The sequence below is a fragment of the Bubalus bubalis genome, chromosome 17, assembly GCF_019923935.1.
Source record: "Bubalus bubalis isolate 160015118507 breed Murrah chromosome 17, NDDB_SH_1, whole genome shotgun sequence".
In the NCBI taxonomy this organism is placed as follows: domain Eukaryota; kingdom Metazoa; phylum Chordata; class Mammalia; order Artiodactyla; family Bovidae; genus Bubalus; species Bubalus bubalis.
In genome coordinates this window covers 3,682,574-3,706,251 of record NC_059173.1, presented here as the reverse complement: position 1 = coordinate 3,706,251, position 23,678 = coordinate 3,682,574, and the positions used below count along the sequence as shown (strand labels likewise).

At 39.3% G+C, this 23,678-nt stretch overlaps 1 protein-coding gene across 6 annotated transcripts in view; it reads left to right on the top strand.

Moving 5' to 3' along the window:
• The window catches only part of HORMAD2 (HORMA domain containing 2), a 67,352-nt gene that overhangs the window by 6,618 nt on the left and 37,056 nt on the right, over positions 1–23,678 (top strand). For 2 of the 6 annotated variants that reach the window (XM_006069838.4, XM_025267381.3), the window contains exons 2-8: positions 4,851–4,938; positions 10,250–10,391; positions 12,229–12,292; positions 12,848–12,884; positions 15,748–15,768; positions 16,493–16,519; positions 22,824–22,891. In XM_006069838.4, coding sequence (XP_006069900.1) covers positions 4,888–4,938; positions 10,250–10,391; positions 12,229–12,292; positions 12,848–12,884; positions 15,748–15,768; positions 16,493–16,519; positions 22,824–22,891 — 410 coding nt within the window. In that variant the 5' untranslated portion in view covers positions 4,851–4,887. Of the gene's footprint in view, positions 1–1,879; positions 2,263–4,850; positions 4,939–10,249; positions 10,392–12,228; positions 12,293–12,847; positions 12,885–15,747; positions 15,769–16,492; positions 16,520–22,823; positions 22,892–23,678 lie in introns of those variants that run through there. The other 4 variants (XM_044929967.2, XM_006069840.4, XM_025267382.3 and 1 more) reach the window with 4 other exon arrangements.

Below are 23,678 nucleotides of genomic sequence, written 5' to 3'. Positions count from 1 at the left end.
TACACCAATTATATTAATCAATACACTGCCAGGGACACAGCAGGTAAGGGATATGGAGACTTAGCAGCAAACATTGGCCCAACAAGTGAAAATCCCTTCACCAATACAATTTCTAATCAATCTTTTAACTGCTCAAAGGAATCTGTGTTTAGACAGTTTAGAACATCTCATGCCTCTCACAGTTGGGAGGCTCTGAGCAATCACATGTGGCCGGAAAAACCTATTCAGGCAGGCTAGAGGATTTCCAAAGGAGTTTGTAGGTTGAAACACTGTCACACCCAGGAATTGTTAACTGGAGTTGTAAGCTAACTCTTTTTTCAGAGAGAGGTAGTGGGGAACAGCCCCTGTAAAGTCAGAGGTGTAGGTGAAAGCACAAAGCAGAAAGTAGGCAGACTCTGGTTTTGGGGGTAGATGCTTGAGAATTTCCAGGGGGACTCCTGAGGCTCGATCCCGCCTTTGCGTATGCCGAGCCTCCTTCCTCATGACTTTTGCCACGGGAGGAGTTCCTCACACTGGCTCCTGGCAGTGATAGACTTCCAGTTGAGCTATTCCAGATCCTGAAAGATGATGCTGTGGAAAGTGCTGCACTCAACGTGCAATATGCACTCAGTATGCAATATGCCGGCTCCCGGCACTCGATGAAAGTAAAACTTTCATCAAGAGGCTTTTTAGTTCCTCTTCACTTTCTGCCATAAGGGTGGTGTCATCTGCATGTCTGAGGTTATTGATATTTCTCCTGGCAATCTTGATTCCAGCTTGTGCTTCTTCCAGCCCAGCATTTCTAATGATATGCTCTGCATAGAAGTTAAATAAGCAGGGTGACAATATACAGCCTTGATGTACTCCTTTTCCTATTTGGAACCAGTCTGTTGTTCCATGTCCCGTTCTAACTGTTGCTTCCTGACCTGCATATAGGTTTCTCAAGAAGCAGGTCAGGTAGTCTGGTATTCCCATCTCTTTCAGAATTTTCCACAGTTTATTGTGATCCACACAGTCAAAGGCTTTGGCATAGTCAGTAAAGCAGAAATAGATGTTTTTCTGGAACTCTTTTGCTTTTTCCATGATCCAGTGGATGTTGGCAATTTGATCTCTGGTTCCTCTGCCTTTTCTAAAACCAGCTTAAACATCTGGAAGTTCATGGGTCACGTATTGCTGAAGCCTGGCTTGGAGAATTTTGAGCATTACTTTTCTAGCGTGTGAGATGAGTGCAATTGTGCGGTAGTTTGAGCATTCTTTGGCATTGCCTTTCTTTCGGATTGGAATGAAAACTGACCTTTTCCAGTCCTGTGGCCGCTGCTGAGTTTTACAAATTTGCTGGCGTATTGAGTTCAGCACTTTCACAGCATCATCTTCAGGATTTGAAATAGCTCAACTGGAATTCCATCACCTCTACTAGCTTTGTTCGTAGTGATGCTTTCTAAGGCCCACTTGACTTCACATTCCAGGATGTCTGGCTCTAGGTGAGTGATCACACCATCGTGATTATCTGGGTCGTGAAGATCATTTTTGTACAGTCCTTCTGTGTATTCTTGCCATCTCTTCTTGATATCTTCTGCTTCTGTTAGGTCCATACCATTTCTGTCCTTTATCGAGCCCATCTTTGCATGAAATGTTCCCTTGGTATCTCTAATGTTCTTGAAGAGATCTCTAGTCTTTCCCATTCTGTTGTTTTCCTCTATTTCTTTGCATTGGTTGCTGAGGAAGGCTTTTTTTATCTCTCCTTGCTATTCTTTGGAACTCTGCATTCAGATGCTTATATCTTTCCTTTTATCCTTTGCTTTTCGCTTCTCTTCTTTTCACAGCTATTTGTAAGGCCTCCTCAGACAGCCATTTTGCTTTTTTGCATTTCTTTTCCATGGGGATGGTCTTGATCCCTGTCTCCTGTATAATGTCACGAACCTCTGTCCATAATTCATCAGGCACTCTATCTATCAGATCTAGTCCCTTTAATCTATTTCTCACTTCCACTGTATAATCATAAGAAATTTGATTTAGGTCATAACTAAATAGATACTATTAGTGACTGTATTTTACAGATGGGGAAACTGAGGCAAACATGTGCATGAAACAATATGGCAATTGGATTGCAGGCTGGGATTGGATCCTAGGCAATTTGGCTCCGCAAAAGTTCATGTGCCTAACCACTATGCTGTGTTTCCTCTCCAGATAAATACACGTCCTGATAAACACTAAAAGAGCCCTGAAAAGCTGGATTTACTGTCTTCATTTTACAAAAAGGATACTGAGGCCCAGCAAGACTAAGTAATTTGACCAAAACATAGAGTTGCTAGGTAGTTGAGCAGAATTCGAACCCAGGTTCCGTAACCCCAAAGGCTTTCTCCCAGATTGCACCAGCGGTGCAGTTCATTTCCTCTGCACACACAAGACATAAGTGTACGGAAACTAACTTCACTGATTTTATACATGTTAGTTCCACAGACAAGTACCCAATGCTTAATAGTGATTAGCTTTGAATCCCTTCTCAAAAGCAAGTATCCTGGAGGTTTGAGCTTTCAGCGATAATATCAAGTAAAACCAGGTTATTCATATAGTCCAAATACATAGATGTAGTAAATGCATTGTGTTCTAATAGCCTGATACTATTTTCAGGACTTGATTTTCTAGAAATGCCATCAGAATACCTTGCCATCATAGAGAAATTATTTAAAAACCTACCAATATAAAAAGCCACTTGAAATCATTATTCCCTATTATTTATTGTCTCTAATAACTACCCCAATGAAGTGAAGTGAAGTGAAGTTGATCAGTCGTGTCCGACTCTTTGCGACCCCATGGACTGTGACCTACTACATTCCTCCGTCCGTGGGATTTTCCAGGCGAGAGTACTGGAGTGGGTTGCCATTTCCTTCTCCAGAGGATTTTCCTGACCCAGGGATTGAACCCAGGTCTCCCTCACTGTAGGCAGATGCTTTCCCATCTGAGCCACCAGGGAAGTGATAGTTTATCTTGGCTTATACTGGGTCAAAACTGGAGTGTAAACTCTTGTAGTTACTTATTTTTCCCATTTTATTTCTTGAAGTTGTAAAGGAGACAGTGATCATGTTGAGTCAGTTTTGAAGGTTACACTCAAAAATGAAGGTTATAATCTGAAGTCAACAAAAGACACCTTGGAATCTTTAAGGACCAAAGGACTATCAGGTGGTTGTCAGTCTCGTTTAAATCTTGTAAAAGAGTGTCCCCTAGTGCTGCTCTGAAGAAGTAAATTGAGAGAAATTATTACCTGTTTATAATCTCTATCACCACCTTGTGGAAGTGTCCTTAGATAATTCTGCCGTCTTTTATTTGCAAAATCTTCCAGAATCTTGCATTAATTTATACACAAAATCAAATCACAGGCTATCCTAGGTGATCCAGAATTTAAGTGGTTTATTTTACTAATATTTTGGTCAGAACTCGATAAAATCTTGAAAAGAAACTACAATTAAGTCCTTTAAAAAGAAAAAGGGAAATTTGCGTCTTTTTTGTTAGTAAAGTGATGTAGTGAAAACTATGTATTTTTAAACATAAATGCTTTTTTATTGTGGTAAAATGTGCGTAACATAAAATTCATCATCTCAGTCACCATTGAGTGTATAACTGAGCGGCACTAAGTGTATTCACAGTGTTTGTACAACCTTTACCACGACCCATTTCTAAAAATTTTACATCTTCCTGAATGAAATTATGTACAAATTGAGCTCCCCATTCCTTCCACCCTCTAGCCCCTGGTGACCTCTGTTCTATTCTCTGTCACTATGAATCTGACTCTATTCATACAAATGGAATCATGTGATAGGCATCCTTTTGTGTCTGGTTTATTTCATTTAGCATAATGTTTTCAAATTTACCCATGTTGTAACATATCATAATTTCATTACTTTTTGATACTGAATAACATTCCATTGTATATACCATATTTAAAAGCCCATTCAGCTGTTCCTGGACCTTTGGGTTGTTTCTGCCTTTTGGCTATTATAAATAATACTGCTATGAACATTGGTGTGTGTCTGTCTGAATCCCTCCTTTCAATACTTTTTGGGCTTCCTTGGTGGCTCAGGTGGTAAAGAATCTGCCTGCAATACAGGAGACATGGGTTTGATCCCTGGGTGGGGAAGACCCCCTGGAGAAGGAAATGGCAACCCACTCCAGTATTCTTGCCTGGGAAATCCAATGGACAGGAGCCTGGTGGGCTGCAGTTCATGAGGTCACAAAGAGTTGGATACAACTGAGCGACTAACACTTTTTGATACTTCTGAGTTTAGAAGTGGAAGTGCTGGATAGTATGGTAAACCTATTGAACTTTTTGAGGAACTGCCATACTGCCTTCCACAGCAGCTGCACACTTTACATTCCTACCAGCAGTGTACGAGGATTCCAGTTTTGCCCCATCTTTACCTACACTTGTTATTTTCCATCTGTTTGAATAGCCATCCTAATGGGTATGAAATGTAAACTTTAATTTTTGAGTTGACTTTGTAAATCAATTATACATGAAGTTAATTCAAGAAATACTTTTTAAGCCCCTGTTATATAGAGAGCACTATTAACACTCTGAGGGAATAACAAGGATGAATAAAATACATTGTTGAACCTTTAGGGGATTTGTAATTTATTATTCTCCTCCAAATGTATTTGGGAACGAGTAAGTCAACTTATATTTTCCTTGGGTGGTTGGAAAAACTAATCCAGAGAGATATCTTACTCTAATTTATATAAAATTGGTAGTGGAGATGTTTATTAAACTGATTTCCCAAAGAATACAATCAAATGCTAATTATACAGTTCTTTGGAAGATTCGCAATAAAAGGATTATGTTAGGCAAGGTCTCTAATTAATTTTTTTTTCTACAGGTTAGATTTGTTAAAAGAATCCTGATACATTACTATCATGGCCACTGTTCAGCTCTCTCGCTCTATCAGAATTCACAAGACATCTAAGGTATTTATTAAGAATTAAAAGAAAATCAATGACTATTTAGTGAGTTAATTCAGAATCATGACTTTAATCTTTGGTGTTTTTTAAAACAGCAGCTTTATCAGTTAATTGGCACATAATATCCTGGCAGAGTGTGTCTACATTTTAACTGGCTAATGGATTGAGGATGTTCAGGAAATTAGAATAGATTCCTACTAAGTAACTTCCTGGGTGCTTGTTTCATGTTTATATATTTAGACTTTCTAGAGTAAAAGAGTTTTGTGAAATTATGAGTCCAGAGAACTACCAGTTGAGGAAAGAGTTCTAGATGTCAGGCTCGAAGCATCTTCAGATGAAGGTTCATCTCATGAGACATTCAAAAAACAAAGATCATGGCATCCGGTCCCATCATGGCAAATAGATGGGGAAATAATGGAAACCATGACAGACTTTATTTTCTCAGGCACCAAAATCACTGCAGGTGGTGGCTGCAGCCACAAAATTAAAAGATGCTTGCTCCTTGGAAGAAAAGCTATGACAAACCTAGAGTATTAAAAAGCAGAGACATTACTTTGCCAACAAAGGTCTGTATAGTTAAAGCTACCATTTTTCCAGTAGTCATGTATAGATGTGAGAGTTGGACCATAAAGAAGGCTCAGCGCCAAAGAATTGGTGCTTTTGAGCTGTGATGTTGGAGAAGACTCCTGAGAGTCCCTTGGATTTCAAGGAGATCAAACCAGTCAATCCTAAAGGAAATCGATCCTGAATATTCATTAGAAGGACTGATGCAGAAGCTGAAGCTCCAATGCTTTGGCCACCTGATGTGAAGAACTGACTCATTGGAAAGGACGCTGATGCTGGGAAAGATTGAAGGCAGGAGGAGAAAGGGACGACAGAGGATGAGATGGTTGGATGGCATCACTGAGTCAGTGGACATGAGTTTGAGCAAGCTCCAGGAGATAGTGAAGGACAGGGAAGCCTGGCATGCTGCAGTCCATGGGGTTGCAAAGAGTCAGACACTGAGTGACTGAACAACAGCAAGAGTAAAAGAAATCAGAAACAAAAAAGAGATTTAAAGAGAAAGGTTCTTTGTTAGACATTCACTTCCTGACACAGTTAGGAAGCTTCTGATACACACTGTGATGCAGTTACAAGAACTGGAGGAGAGGGCACTGAGAGCAGCTAGGACCCTGGGGGAGCACGCTGGGGCCAGGCAGCCTTGCTGGGCTCACCTGGGCAGTTTATCTTGTCCTATGACAGCCGTTAATGAGCCATTCAGTTATTCATTGAGAGCTCAGTATTACGTAATAGATATGTAACACTGTGTTCTTTTCTGAGAGAATGAAAAAAAAAAAAGAATCTTCATGTTCCAGAAGTTTATAATCTGGTTGGGGAAATGACTTACAAGAGGTAACTCAATATACAGTGCAGTATATGCATTAAATATTTGTGACGAGTAAAACAATACAAATGATAGAAATTTAGAGATTTTTGTATAGACTGGAATGGTTTGTATATTCCTCAGGAAGGAGACAAGATTTAAGGTGGGCCTTAAATAACGAAAGGGATTAGGATGGAGGAGAAAGAAGAGAATTCCATGAGGAAAAACTAGCATATGCCATGGCTCAATTAAGTAATGAGCATGGCACGTTTCAGAGAGTAACAAAGAACCCATCCCCACTGGAGTGGAGCTTCATCATGTCAGACAGAAGTAGGAAAATTAACTGAATAGGAACTTTGGGGACAAATTAGTGTGGATCTTAAAAACCAGGCTAAGGAACTTATGCTTTATTCTGCAATCAATGAAAAGTCAGCAGTTTTACCAGGACAGTTGAGTAAATTGCTGTTTTAAGAATATTAAGCTGTAGCAGAGGTAGGAAGGATTGAAGCTGAAGGAGAATTAGGGCAGAGAGAAAGCCGTCATCTTTCTGGCTTGAATTCAATATATCCAACAAGCAGACTCCTGATCTCATCGGATTTCCTAAGTGTGCTTCCTTCCTGGGGTGAAAATGCTTAGCTGGGTAGATGGATTGCAATCAGTTTGGCAGTTATTTTTTGCGCTGTCAATTAACAAATTGACCTTTTGATATAAACAGATCTTTGTAGTTTGGACTGCATGAACTACTTCTCCCAGCAAATTTCAAGTGATTGTATGATTTTGCTATTTTTTTTTACTGAAAACAACAATAACTACTATAGAAGCTCACATTTATTCAGCACTTACATGTGCTGGGCACTGTGCCAAGGGCTTGGTATTATTATTTCAATTGAGCCTTGAAATAAGGAGAAAACTGAAGCTCAGAGAAATACTATAACTTGCCATACAGCTGCCCTAGTGGCTCAGATGGTAAAGAATCTGCCTGCAGTGCGGGAGACCCAGGTTCAATCCCTGGTTCGGGAAGATCCACTGGAGAAGGAAATGGCAACCCACTCCAGTATTCTTGCCTGGAGAATCCCATGCACAGAGGAACCTGGTGGGCTACAGTTTATGTAGTTGCAAAGAGTTGGACACGACTGAACAACTAACACACACACGTAGCTTGACAGCTGAGCTTTAGAGCCCATGGGGTCACAAAGAGTTGGACACGACTGAGCGACTCACATACACATAGCTTGACAATTGAGCTGTCAAACATTACATCATTAGCACACTTTCTTATTAAAATAACTTACAATAGTGTTTTCTATTATTAAGCCACAGTATTTTCATGTATTAGACATTTATGAAAATGTGCATGATACCTCTTAAAATATTAGACCAGTTGAGCTGAGAAAAAAATTCCTGGAGTGTAGAAAAATAACAATCCTAGAGGCCTTTTCCAGTCCTTGATCTTCATTACTACAAATGGCCCTTTTGATTCCATATTTAAAATAAATGTCTTTATATTTTTAGATTATTTAATTTTACAGATGGTTATTAAGTATTTTCACTAAGTTTTGGCATGTTTTCAGTAAGTTATTATATATACATGTCATGCCAGCTATTACCCAATTAACCCCAAAGAACCTTAATTTCTCAGAATCTATAGGTACAAAAAGCAATTTTCTGTAAAATTTTACACACGTACATGCAGACACGTGCACATTCCATATCAAATTCCCTTTAAACTGTGATCTTTCCTACTTCTGCTGTAGCTTAATATTCCTAAAACAATTATTCTGCTGACCCGATCAAACCTGCTGCCTTTCCACTGGTTACAGAATACAAATAAAAAGCCTTAGGCTGGCTTTAAGATCTCTATTAATTTCTACCCACCCCCCCCAAATTCCTCTCATACATGCAAGAGTAATAATTATATCTTTTTAAAAACTGAATATAATGTGATTTGACCAAAAGGATGAACTGATAATTCATTTTCACTATATAGTGTACCCAAGAAGCAGCTTAAATTGCAAGATCATGTCCAGAATGTCCAGAAGACATTCTAGAACCAGATCTAGATACAGAAAAGCTTTTGGGGCGTTCTCTTTCATCTAAAGGCGTATTCATGGGTAGTACCTGCCTCCAAGTAACAGAATTACTAAAACTGAACAGTTGAAACTGCATACCATAGTTTAAAGACCTCTGAATTTGAACAAGGTTATTGGAGCTTTACCATCCTGACTTCTAATAACATGGATTCATTTCACCTGCTTTTGTACTTTATATAAGAGCACTCATGCAGTAGTACTCATTTGTACCAGGTTTCCTGTGCTCAGCTTCATGTGTGAGTCACCTACATTGCAGAACTTTGGCTTAAGCAAAGCACAAAAGGTGAAAATACGTGGTAGCAGAATAGTCGGTGAAGAGTAGTTTCATGTGGCTAAAGAGTAGGGTGCATGGGAGAGAATGAAGGAGGGGAGGGCTGGGAGATGAGGCAAGAAAATTGGGCAAAGATAAGGTTTTGACAGTTCTCAAATGCCACACTTGAGCTCTATCCTGTATGAACACTGGGAGTGTCCTGATAAGATTTGTATTTAAAGTTAATGATGACGGCAACATGAAGGACAGATTGAATGAAGAGAACGATTGGCAGGGAGGTCAGAGGCTACTGCAGTAATAAAGGGGAGAAATGAGCACGTCCTGAGCCAAGTCAGCGAGAAGAGAAAGGAGAAAACGAGTCACTTCTAGAATTAAGAGTACTGTGTTATTGGATGGAGAAGGCAATGGCACCCCACTCCAGTACTCTTGCCTGGAAAATCCCATGGACGGAGGACCCTGGTGGGCCACAGTCCATGGGGTCGCTAAGAGTTGGACATGACTGAGTGACTTCACTTTCTTTCACTTTCATGCATTGGAGAAGGAAATGGCAACCCACTCCGATGTTCTTGCCTGGAGAATCCCAGGGACGGGAGAGGCTGGTGGGCTGCTGTCTATGGGGTCGCACAGAGTCGGACACGACTGAAGCGACTTAGCAGCAGCAGCAGCAGTGTGATTGGATATAGAGTAATTAAGAGTACTGTGTGATTGGATATGGAGTATGGAGGGGGGCGAGAAGCCAAAGGTGACTCTACGTCTGGCTTGGATGGTTTGACTCGGTGGACGCGGATTCATTTGTTTGAGATTGAAACTTGGGATCAGGTTTCAGTCAGGGTGAGAGAGAGAAACTGAGTTTGAGAGGTCTACGAAGTGGTCTGGGCATAGATGTTCGGAAAATAGACATGGCAGTCAAGCTCAGAATAGAAATAAGGACACTTTCTCTGTACTGGCTGCAGATGAAGCAATGAGACTAGACGAAATGACTCAAGAACAGAGAGCTCTGGAAAGAGAAAAGACTGAAGACAGAATTCTGGGGTGTGAGCAACATGCAGAAAAACTGAAGAAAAAAAAAAAGAGAGACTGAAATAGCTATGGAGGATAGATGGGGAAAAAAACAAGAAAATAGTGTTATGGAAGCTGAGAGAGAGAGTGTGGGTAAAAGTGTCAGGCACTGCAGTAGAGGCACATGGTATGAGGGCTGAGATGAGGCCAGCGACAGGATGTGCTTGGAGACTGGAGAGAGGAGTACAGAATGGAGGGGCGAAGGGTGGCTTGCAGCGCCTTCTGAGGAGTGTGTGAAAGGGAAGATCACATCATCAGAGGAAAACTCCCAGTTTTGCCTCAAATCCACAGATCATTGTAAAATAAATTATATTAGTCTTGACTTACTTGAATAGCTGTCTCTACCTTTCTTCTCTCCCTTGCCAGTGAAGATCTAATTTAAAGCAATATTCAAAGCCGTGTTTCCTTTTGATTATCTCAAAAGGTATCAGACTTGAGGTCTTGAAAAGTCTTTCCATTTTGCTTGAGGTAATGATATGATGGGCTGAATATATTAAAGAATACTAATCTTTTTCATTTTTTCCTCCCTCCTAGAAAACAGTTTTTCCATCTCAAATCACTAATGAGCATGAGTCACTGATAATGGTGAAGAAACTTTTTGCTACTTCTATCTCATGTATAACGTATCTACGAGGCCTATTTCCAGAGAGCTCTTACGGAGAACGCCATTTGGATGGTAAAGTCTAACTAAATGGTTACTTTGGCTGGTGGAGCCCTTTCCCTCTGTTTGGCAGGAGTAAAACTTTAATTTCTCATGGAGTGTGCTAATTCCAGGTCATGGGCCTGTTTGTCAGGATCAATTTGCTAATTCATTTTCCATTTTAATTTCACTTTGTGTAGTGGTTTTACTTGTAGGAACCATTAGTTCCTGGCCAGATACCAAATGACAGGCTGAAGAAAAAAGAAATCTGTATGGACAAGCCCAGTAATTCTAAACTACACCTACAAAAGCAGCAGCCAGGTTGAAATCTATGTGGGTACTGTACATTTGCACTATTTTTTGTCTCAACTTTGAGACAGACTTCCCCATTGAGGAACTGTAATTGAGAAGTTTTTAAAAATTCTTTCTGTTAGCATATAGAAATAAGCTCGAAAAAAATGCATACCCATCCCAAACCCCTCTACTGATTGACATGGAGATGTCAACAATTACTATTCCAATCAGTTCTGTTCTTTTCTCAATGTTCTCTCTTTTCTAGTTTTCTTCCTTTTATTTCTTACGTCCTTAAATTTATGATCTCATTTCCTTGTATTACAAGCTGTTTCTGTCTCCTTTCCTTCTCTTAAGAAGAATGTACCTAGGACTCTTCAGTTTTTCAAAAACCTTATTTTTTTAAAAAGCTAGATTATGATAACCATTCAGAAAATCTTGCTGATTTGTCACCAAAGTGGGAAAGTATCATTTGGAAAATAAATATAGAGGGCTACAAGTTTCCTTGTAAGATGCTATTTTTCAAAATCTAATTTTACTTTGTTTCTCACATCTGTATTTGATGATAACTTAGGCCTCATTCCAATTTATTTTTTCTTAAACACCATTTGCTTCTCTACATGAGCATCAATGAAATCCATGTGTGCTATAAACACAAAAGCATATTTGTAATTGTGACAGCCTCATTTGTGTTATGCTCTTCTGGTCAGGATAGAAATCTGTAATAGTGAAAATGTTTATATGCAGCATATAGTTGCCGTTTCTCCTCTTGTTTGGAATATAGAATTGGAGAAAGACACGTTTGGGGTAATTAATTAAGCACCTACTGTGTGCCAATCACTAACCTATGCATGGAGGGCAATACCATTGTTTACAGCTTTATTTTTTGTGATAGTTTTAATGGAAGTTATATATGTTCCTCTCAGTGTTTGTACTTAAAGTAGCACATGACATTAAAATGCCCAATAATAATTTTCATATCCCTCAACAGCAACAGAGGTAACATCAATTTTAGAATAGGAAAACACGATGAAAAGGTGAAGTGATTTATACAAAGTCATAAATGAATCAGTAATCGATTTTAGACTAATCTAAACCAAAACTTTTAATGCTTTTCTTATTCTTCCTTCCTATAGTAAGGTGGTTGAATTTCAGATGGAAATTAATATCTGAGAATAACCCATGAAAACATTTTTTATCCTTTTTTTCCCCCCACTGAGAGAGAAATACCAGAGAAGTGATTTGAGATTGAGGTGTATATTTTAAATTGCTTGATATAGCTGGTCTCAGTACTACCTTATGATAACTTAAAATTCAGCAGAAGCAGAGAAGTGACACAAATTGATTTCACAACCAACTCAGTTGTGTATATTGTAGAAGAGGGGACTGCTAATCTATAATAAAAATGGGAACTAAGCCAATTATCAACATAGGATTTGTTTTAAAATTAGATATTTAGAGATTCAAAATGTTTTTATAAACTATGAAACTAAGTAAGTTGTATAAATAAAATCATGAAAGGAAATACCCTTACTTAGCATGGACAATTTTAGTACAGCAGACTATGTTTCTATTTTTGTAGACCTCAGTTTAAAAATCCTCCGAGAAGATAAAAAATGTCCTGGGTCACTGCATATTATCAAGTGGTAAGTAACTGAAATTCCACCAAAGTTGAACAACAGTATTTTTATTATAGCTGAAATTACCCATAAGACTTTATTTGGTAAGATCATTTCCTTAAAACTATTGCCTTCTTCCTTTCTTTCTTTCTTTTCATGTATTTTTTTTTTTTTACAACTTCCTAGAAATGTGTAACAGTTATCCAATATTATTTTAAGGTACTGACATTTAGTTTTTTTTTTTTTTAAGAATACAGACTTTCTTCATACAAGGAAGAAAAATATCAATCAAAATTTGATTACTTATCAAATACATGTCAGTGTGCTAAACATTACCGGATGCAAAAAGAAAAATAAGATGTGGTTCCTACCTCAAAATTGCTTACCTATTATTTATTATAAGTACTGTTAATACATTAAAACATACTAGGAGTTTCTAGAAAATGATTAAATGGGTGAAAGGTGAGATGGTTATCAACTTAAAGTATTTCAAAGCAAAAAAAGTAAATTAGTTTTGTACTTGGGATTCTCTTTGGCTTTGCGTCTGATCCAAATTGACATCAAGCATTTATTTCTTGACAGGATTCAAGGTTGTTTTGATGCTTTGGAAAAGAGATACGTAAGAACATCTTTAAATTTATACCAGGATCAAAGACTCACCCTTTATCCCTTTAAAAGAAAATTTTAGCCTTTATTTTGTTGTTGTGTTTTAACAGCACACCAGTTCCTACATATGCCTTCATTAACCAGTTTCTTTTTACTTTACGTCTCTGTCGTCCTGTTGATGTCTCGTTTGCATCAGTTAGAATTGACACCCTCAGTTTTCTCTTTTACATACTCATATCTTTTTGACCACAGAATTTCCTCTGAAGTCACTGGAAGAGATCCACAGGATGTGGGACAGGGGAGACAAGAATCTGGCATTTAGCACATTGAGTGGCGATGCAATGTGCAGATATGAAAGGAAAAAATGGAATTGAATACTTGATTTTTATTCTGTGTTAGTTATTTCATTATCTATGTTTGGCACATGTATATAACCTGTTCCCTCAAAATAGCTAGTATTATAGCTTGAATTGTTAAAAATGCAGCCTGAATTTTAAGTGCATCAGATTTTTCTCACTGCCCAAGACAGCTGTGAAGGGTATAAAAATTAGAAGCTCCAGTCTAGTGGAAGAGACAATTTAATAGATGAACTTTGGCCACTGCTTCCTCCTTTTCCCCATCTGTGTCTTTTTACCCCTTCTCAATTCCTATTTCTTTAAGAAAACTTAAGGTGAGTAAGCCTTACATTGGATTATTTAGTTGCACTGATACACTTCCTTTTTCATTGAACAGTTATTACTTATGAGTTATTCAACACTGACCAGGAGGTTGAGGAATGCAAAAATAAAACAGACATGAGGTTGTGCACACACAGAGCTTGTAGACCAAGGCGGAAGATGAATGACATTCATGTGCACAACTGAGGATCAGCTAGTGAACGCTGGTGTAGCTGCACCTTTTGTTAAAATACTGAAGTACTGTATATCCAGCGCTAAATAAATGCTTCTCTGAGGCCCCACACGACTCCCACCGTGTCCTCCCCCTCACCCCACCAGTCTCTGGGGAGTCTTGGATCTCCCCAGACTATTCCACAACCTGGCAACTAAAGGGCTGACAGCTGGCTCAGGGGGAGCTTCCAGGAACCCAGCCGAAGGCTAAGCTGGCACCTTTTCTGATTGCTCTCTACCTGTGCCAGGTTGGGCTATTAAATTTGGAGTTTTTTCATATCAGTTTGATATTTTTATCTAAAAAATCATCTTTATCACAAGTATAAATAATCATAATATTCATTAGAAAGTGATGCAATGCCAAAGGCAAGATATTGATCATGTGCAAAGGAAGTATGGAAAAGGTGGGATTACAGCCAGTGAGAGGCAGGAGGGAAATCTTTGGGAGAAAATTACTCCGAGATTTGAAGGCCCTTAGTATTTAGATGGGTTGAGAGGGGTAGAAGGTCATCACCAGTACACCAAACAGCACTCATTCATTCTCCTGTCCATTCATCGAGCAACATTTCTTGAGTGTCCATCATTGAGGGGCAGTGCAAAGTAGTTAAGAGCTCAAGGCTTGGAAAAAGCCAGCCTGAAGTGAATCTTAGTTCTGCCACTGAATTCCTGTGTCTTGGCATGTAACCTACCTCTTAGGGTTTCTTTACAGTAATATTAGAACCTACCTCAGGGTTGTTTGAGAATTAAATGAGTTAATAATCCAAGGCAGCAGTTTTCAAATGTTAGCTTGCATCAGAGTCACCTGGAGGGCCTGGTAAAATACACATTGCCAGGCTCCACCTCCAAATTTCTGGTGTGAGAATTTTCATTTCAGACAAGTTCCAAGTGATGCTGAGACTGCTGGCCTAGGGATCACACTTTCTAAGGCATCACTCTCACCATTGTTCACCAAGTTGAAGCCACACAAGGATTCTAGAACATGCTAAGTGCCTTCTACCTTTGTACATATTATTTTTCCTGCAAAAGTTTCTTCCCTACCCCACACCCTTTATCTGGCTAATTCCAATTTATCCTTCATGTCCCAGCCTAAATATTTACTTCCTCCAAAAGGCTTTCCTTGACAAGCCCCGGCCCCCTGCCACCCTTCTCCCAGCCTAGATTGTCCATCTGTTTAATGTTCACAATCTAACTGCTTCATAGCAATTAACACACTTGTGATGATGTACCTATGTGTGTGGGGGTTTTTTTGTCCTCTCATGCTGGTATGCATGTTCCCTGAGATCAGGGGCCATTTCTACTTTTGAATGAATGAATGAGCTATTAATTAAATAATGTAAGTTAGAGTTTCACTGGGTAGTCTTAAAGTCAATTGTATGCAGTAACCAAAATGGCCACACAGCGTCACTGAAGTTTTAGTCCTTTGGGTGAAATAGGTGAATAATTTGATAGGAAGTTATAGTCCTGAAAATTTTCTCATCTGTATCATAGTGTTTAAAACCTGGTAATAGACTTGATTCTGTCTCTGTATCTATGTATTCTATTATTCTTTCAAACAGAGAGAATCTGATCTGTAATGTATACGTAGGGAGGGCAGGGGTTTTGTAGAACTCATATCAGACTTCAGATTTATAACTCTAGTAGATTCCTTTCAAAGGGCAAAATGTTTTAGAGATGCTTATGGCATATTTAACTCTTATAATGAATTATTTTGTGTATCTTTTCCCTCCCAAACTAGAATGTAACTTATAGAGAGTAAGTATAGTTATCTTTTTTTTTTTTTTATCCTTCCCCTCCCCAGCAGAACCCTGGGTATGTAATAGACACTCACTTGGATGAATGGATAATTAGTATCCATTTCTCTGACCTTCTGAATTTTTTTTCTACTCCAATTCTTGGAACCTCTCTGACGTCATAGTTTAACTAGACTTTATTGAAAAAAACAGTAACACAGGTGCAAGTGTGTAGTAACAGTTTTCTTTTCTCTTACAGCTCCACATGGCAGTACTGACAGTAAGTACACATTTAAGGACTAGGCCTCTGCCTCTGCTTCATTGTCTTTTGGCAAGTGAGAGGTTAAACAGTGCACTCTCTCCCATCCTTCCTGAATTTCATTGTCTGTCCTATGACATTTTGGAATTAAAAAAAAAAACTCTATCAAAACTTTTACTAAAATGTCACAGTCTATATATTTCTTTGGCATATTATAATAACTGAGGAAATATATAGGATATACTATCTGTTCTATCTACTTGCTATCAGAATTTCATTTTCTGAGTTACTTTACAGACTCAAAGTTCCTTGTTTTTGAAGTTTTGCAGATTTTTTTGAAGTTTTTTATACTGCTGGGTATAGCATGGTATATGTCATTAAGAACAGAAAGAAAATGAGACAATACTACTGAGAGTCTTAGGTATATAAATTATTTAAAAAATTTAAAACCATAACCAATTATTTAGAATTTATTTGTAGCTCAGTTACAGTAATTATAAATACCTGGCTATCAATTTCCTTATAGTCAATGTTCATGGAATACTCTAAAGTCTATGTTCACAAAATTAGAGCTTATTCCACCTCTACCTTGAAATATATATCTCAAGATATATATAATCTATGCATATATGTATTTCAGTACTCGATTAATATAGCACAAATTGAACTCGTCACATAGCAAATGTATTCTGTGAGGAGTAATCTAGTTTCAGAAATTAAATGCTGTTTATTTTTCCTTAAATAGCTTTACACAAATCCCAAGGAACCTGAGGTAAGAACACATAGAGATGGGCAGTATATGTATATTTAAATATGTTTACCTGAGTTGAGGCCATAGATTATGTCACTAGACTACCAAATGAGCAAAGTAACTCATAGTGAACTCTTTCTGTGTGTTTTATTATAAATGTCACCAATTCTTTATTATGCGATTTAAAAAAACTACCTAGCAGTACTGGGGAAAAAACATTGAGTGGAACTGAAGCCTATTCCCTAACACCTTAACAGTGAGAATCTGATTTATGAAGACCGCATTTCCTTTTCATTTTGACTAATGCTGAATCCTTTCTATTTGTGGTCTTTGGGGCATAAACATGCTAAACCTTTTTTTTTTTTTTAAGACTAACTAAATTCTCCCCCTCTGACCTTCTCATAGATTTCCCAGCTTTACCTTTTTCCTTCTCTCTGTAAATTTCTTCCCTCTGCTTATTGAATCCTACTCATCCTCAACGCCAACTTGTGTTTGAAACTTCATCTGAAACTTCCATGAGAGCCTCTTTGATTATTTTGTTCACACTAAGTTCTTCCTTCTCTGAATTCCTTTTTCCAGCAGGACCTCACAATTCAACACTCTTGATTCCTATAGATTACTTTATCTTCCTAGCCAGACTGTGAATTCTTGAGGACAAGGTCCTTGTCTTCTTTTTATCCCCCAGAGTGACTGTCATCATACTGAGTACACGCTGGTCACCTGTGCTGCTTTGAACAGCAGCCGAGGTCACAGCACAGGAATGGAGGGAGATGCCCTTCCTCCTTTCTTCTCATTCTGACCTCTATTTTCCTCTCAGCTTTCTTTCCTCTTCCCCTTCCCTTGCTTTCAATTTTCTTTCCCTAAGCCTATGAATTTAGCCTAAATGGTGACCTTCACAACTAAGCTGAGCATTATTTTAGCCTTTACTATCCACTCTTTGGCAAGATTATAGATAGCTGTTTGAGCAAGGCTGAAGAAAACTGGTGCATGCAGGTGGGTAACAATTCCTCAGTGCCCAAGCTACCTCTGTATATCTCTATCTCTAGTTTAGTTTTCAGGGTTTTTTTCCCAGTACATTTGAAGAGAAGTTTCCCAAAGTAAGATCTCCAATAAATTGTTAATAAATTGGTCATTTCCTTCATGCAATAAATTACTAAGTTTTCTTCTGCATGTGAAACTCCAAGTCTGAAATTTTTTGAGGCTTTTTGAGGTAGTACTATGCTTAGGAAATTGGGCTTATCTACAGAAAAATATTACAGAGTGGGAAGAAAACTGTTAAATGAAATTTGATGTAGGCAGTATATATAATAAAGTTAGAAAGCAAAATCAGCTTATTATATGATAAGTTCTGAGCCATCATTTATGACCCAGAAAAAATATTCTGAACTCTTACATATTGTTTCCTATAGCAGTGATCCCTAACCTCTGTGTTCATGGAACACTTGATTACTAGATAATTTGGTGGCATGTTTAAGAGGATTAAAAGACTCAAAAAGACTCCACACATCTCAGCAATAATTATGGTATAACTATGGCACAGCGATGCTCATAGCCTGAGAGTATCCATGGGTTACACTGTTTCATGATTGCTCTTTAGCATCAAGTCACTGATAGAACTATTTATGTCTTTGATCTCACTCTTTTATATACTCTCAAAACAACATTCTCACATAAACAGTCTTATCTAATATGGTACCATGTTTCTTAACTCATATTGGTAGAAGCATAGCCTCCCCTAAGCAGAATTGCACAAACAATAACAACATTAATATTTACCTGAAGCAAAAAAGCATGTTACACATGGACTAAAATTTGCAGTGCTCCTGTGAAGAGTTGTCATGGTACACCAGTTGTGAACCTCTGGCTTAAACAAGTGTGCTTATTCTGTCCAGAGACCAGCAGAGTTGGGGGCATTGCACAAAGCTGTGGTGCTTCTGCACCTGAGGTTTTGTCCTGGTTGCTCCATCTCAAGAAAGATGAACTGACAGAAGTAACTAAAGCAGTGAAGAGAGACAGTGTAGCTTCTCTGCAGATTCATGCTACAGAATGGGTGGAGGGTATTAATAAGATGTGTAACCTAACACATGATAGACCCCTAAAGAATTACTGTATTTGAATAAAAGACACTTGCTCCTTGGAAGGAAAGCTGTGACAAACCTAGAGAGTGTAAAAAGCAGAGACATCACTTTGCCAGCAAAGGTCCGTATGGTCAAAGCTATGGTTTTTCCAGTAGTCATGTATGGATATGAGAGTTGGACCATAAAGAAGATTGAGTGCCAAAGAACTGATGCTTTAGATTGTGGTGTTGGAGAAGGCTCTTGAGAGTCCCTTGGACTGCATGGAGATCCAACCAGTCAATCTTAAAGGAAATCAGTCCTGAATATTCATTGGAAGGACTGATGCTGAAGCTGAAGCTCCAATACTCTGGCCACCTGATGTGAAGAGCTGACTCACTGGATGGGGATGAGAGGATGAGATGGTTGGGTGGCATCACCAACTCAATGGACATAAATCTGAGCAAACTCCAGGAGATAATGAAGGATAGGAAAGCATGGCATGCTGCAGTCCATGGAGTTGCAAAGAGTCGGACACAAGTGACACAACAACACAAATCTTAGCGTTGCACCATCTGGTTTTCTTTGTGACTATTAGAGGTGGTCAACACCACTTTTAATAGATCATTTCAGGAACTGAACTACAGATGGTCCCTGTTTCTAGCCACAATATACTTTTGGAGACGTTTTTAATTCTGTAAGATGAAATCCAATTGAATGTGAACTCTATCCTGGCTGACTATTCATTAAGCAGGTATTAATTAGGTTCCACTTAGGTGTCTGACACACAGGAATTAATGGGATACACAAGGTCCCTGCTGTCTGGAAGCTTACATTAAGCTTATGAAAGAGGGTAAACAATAAACAAGTAAACAAAAGTTAGTAACAGTTTCAGATACATCATAAGGCTATGAAAATAAAAGAAGGTGGTATGCTGGAGACTGCCAAGTGGGAATGGAGGAAAAAAGATTGGAGAGCAGTCCCTGGAAGGTCTCCCTGAGGGGCCACTGTTTGAGCTGAGACTAAGTGGCCAGGAGAGCCGCCCTGTGCAGGATCGTGAAAGGCAACAGCATGGGACTGGCATAACAATACAGGAGTTAACACTGCAGATATCAGAGTCAGATCCCAGTTCTACTGCTCACTAGCTTCATCTGTAATGGTGTAGTGCCTGCTCCCAGTCTGGCTATGTAAGAATGAACAGATGTAGAGCATTTAGGGAAGTGCCCAAGTATCATGATTACTGTCATCAACTGGAGACAGCATACCCCAGAGGGCAGTTGTGTGAAGGCCTGAAGGCAGGAAGGTATCTTCATGGACAGAGAGGCTGCCCTGGGCCTGGAGCTGGGTGAGTAGGGTGGAAGGAAGAGGCAAAAGAGAAGGTCAAAGAGGTCGGCAGGGCACAGATGAGTCAGGCCAGTGGACCAAGGTAAACCGGATTTTATCCTGAGGGCAGTAGGAAACCATTAACAAAGGAGCAACATGGTCTGATTTGCATTTTCCAAACTTTTTCTGGCCATAGAACAGAGAATGAATTTGGAGGAGGAAGAATAGTTTGGAAGCAAGCAGATCAGATGGAAAGAGCTGGTCTTGGCTTGGATGGGGTGAAGAGAATGGAGGTGAAGAGAACCAGATGGCCTGGGGATGCGCTTTGGAGACAGGCCTGAAAAGTCTTGCCAGTGGGTTGGAACATGGAGGGAGAATGAAAGGCTGTATATGTTGCTGTTGCTCTGGTCCATGTGGATACATTCAGTATGACTAATAGAAACTATTGGTGAGCAGCTTAAAGGCTCATCTTTATTAGGCAACACATTAATCTGAAAAGCAGGAGAATGTTTTATGAGGTGTTAAGAAGAGACTAGTGCCTGCTGTAAATATACCTTCTTTGATCAATCAGACACAGATTGAAGTTATTAAGCATGAGTATCTTCTGTAAAACAATTGGACTTTCCTGGTGGCTCAGACAGTAAAGAGTCCGCCTGCGATGCAGGAGACCTGGGTTCAGTCCCTGGGTCAGGAAGATCCCCTGGAGAAGGGAATGGCTACCCACTCCAGTAGTCTTGCCTGGAGAATGCCATGGAGCTAGAGATTCCATGCAGCCTGGTGGGCTGCAGTCCCAGGGGTCGCAAAGAATCAGACACAAGTAACACACACAGTGTAAAACAATTACAAACATGACTCTTTTATCAGTTGCCCTACAGACCAAATAAAGTGTCAATTTTTTATCAACCACTATGGGATCTACTCTTGATACAATTAAAAGATAGCTTGGAGCATCAAAAAGCTAGAGCTGGTTGGGAAACATGGGCGGGCAGGAAGAACAGGCACTGTTTACCTGACAGGGCAACTACACCCTCATCCACGAAGAAGGGTGTTGTGTATCTAGCCTGTCTGGAGAAAACCTGTTGCTGTAGGCTCCTCCAGTCTCATACATCTCTGCTACTGGACTCACAAAGCAGCCTTCTGATCTTGGTTTGATTTCTCACATAGACTGTTTTGCTAGAAAATTTTTTTTATCTTAAAATTAACTCCATTACAAATTAGTCTTTTAAGAATGTAAGCAGCATGAGCCAGTATCCCCAGAACCAGCTGACTGTGATTAATGGGACACCAAATCTCAGATAGAAACAGGTAACAAGAACGTTGTGATTTTTTTCCTCATCAATCTAACATTCCCATTCCCACACTGTCAAGGAACAAAACGCTGAAACGATGAAGGAAGTCTTTTTTGTGTTCTGACTTAAACTCACAGCCTTTGCCTGTCTGTCTTCAGCGCCTTCTCCAGCTCTGTGGAGAGATTACTGTTGACTCTCTAGCAACGAAGGGGTTGGGGTGGCAGCCCCATGCAGTGGAAGGCCATGCGTAATTCATGGCAGGCCCTCCTTGCACAGAGTTCCTCTGTATCCTTGGTTCTGCATCCTCTGGATTCAACAATCACATATCACATACAGCTGTAGTATTTACTATTGAAAAAAAATCCATGTTTAAGTGGGCCTGCATGGTTCAAACCTGTGTTGTTCAAGAGTCAACTGTATGTGTATCTGGGTCAAATGTTAGCTTCAACTGCTAGGCGATCATTTTATTTTAAATGGACTACATCTCTCACGAGGAAATATGTTCCTCTCTATTTCTAGCTTATTTATTTATGTTTGTCTCTATTTATAGCTGGCAGATAGCAGTGGTTTCTAGTTTTTAGTGCAAGATCACGAAAGTAAAAAAAAAAGATCTGATACCACAGACTCTGGTTCTTTTTCAAATTTTTCTAGTTTACCTGCTGCCATTATAGTCTTCCCTGAATTACTACCATCTTAATTATTTCATGGTTCCCACCTCTCTGAACTCTTAAAATAGCCAAGGTGATCTTTAAAAAATGCAAATCACTCCCATGCTTAATACCACTCACCATTCACTTCCTGTTTACTTGGAATAAAGTCCAAGCCTCTTAGTTACAAGGCACCACAACTTCCTCTACAACCTCATCTCCTACACTCTTCCCTTTGCTCACTCATCATCAGCCACTTGGCCTCCTCTGTAATCCTGAAGGCGGCTTCTTTTCCTCCTCTAGAGCGTTAGCCTCGCTGTTTCTTCTGCCTGGGGTGCCCTGTCTTCCCCCACATCTGCGCAGGACAGACCCTTGTCAAGGAGGCTCAGCTCAAACATTACCTTATTAGCGAGGGCTTCCTTGGCCCTTCCCAACCCAGTCAGCACTTCGCCCTTCCGTCCTCTGTCACAGGCTGTGCTTCATATTGTCCACAGCACTTATTACTACCTGAAATTGTTGTTCGTTTACTTATTTACTGGCCATTTCTCCCACAGTCTGTATACTCCGGAAAAACAGGGACCTTTTCTGTCACGTTCACCACAGTGACTCCAGTGCCTGACCCAAAGTAGACATTCAATAAATATCTGTTCCATGAATGAATGGTTTCTTAGCTGGTTCCACTGTTATTCACCAAAGCCAGGTCAGACGCTTGACTCTGGACTTTAGTTTCTCCAGCTTTAAAGCAGTAACAATAGACTATGCCATCTAACTCATTTTTAGCTTGGAGGAGAAAAACTGTTATCTTTTTATCTGGAGATATCACTCCTGAATAATGTCAGGCTATAAAACAAACAGGTATGTAGGAGGTATAGAAGGTAAACAGTGAAGGTGTATACTGTTACTAGATAAGAAAACACCTGTAACACCTGATAAGTAACACCTGTTACTAGATAAGAAAATGCAGAGATTTTCTGAAAGCAATTTCTTTCTTTCTTCCCTTTGATATTTCTAGAAAGTGACTGAGATATACCAGTTCAAATTCAAATACACAAAAGAAGGAGCCACTATGGATTTTGACAGGTAGAATCTGTTTAATGAATATAAGAAATACATAGGATTGAGGTAAACATATACCTCTTGAGGCCAGAGATAGGCCTTACACTTCCTTGTAACTTCCCCAATAATCTTACAAAAAACTTGCTATTATAAAAAGGGAATGTAATAATTGTTTAAATTTCTGAAATCCATGGATGAAGGTGGTGGGAGAAGAGGCTTCCTTTGCTTCTTTCCCTCTTCTTGTAGGTGATATTAGTAGGTCTAAAGGCAGTTAAGTTTCGTGGTCAAGAGTCCTAATTCTTAAGGCAGAAAGATCTAGCTTGGATCCCCAGCTCTGACATTTCTGGTCATATAATTTTGGACAGAATATTCAGCCTTCCCAGATGTTAGCATTCTCATCTGCACAGTGGAATTAATAATATCTACTTCATATGGGTGCTGTGATTGTTAAATTATAATGCATGGGTAAAGCTTTACCGGTTCCTGGCAGGTAAGAAGCACACAGTAAATGGTACCTAGTGGTCACGGTGGTGATGGTGGTGGTCTTTATGGTGGCTGCTGGGTAGCCCAGCAGTAGAAATTATATTGATGGGCTGTGCATGTGGTGTTGATTGAAGAACTCTGTGAGGCTCTATCTAACCACTAACCCAAAGCTTCTGAACTGCTATGCCAAGAAAGCAATCCTTTCTACCCTCAGAACAGCCAGATGGGGACTGGGATAGGCGAAGCCCCTGCTCTATTTACCTGTAGACACAAATATTCTCATCTGCTTACCCCCGTATGTCATACGAATATAACTATCTATATTGTA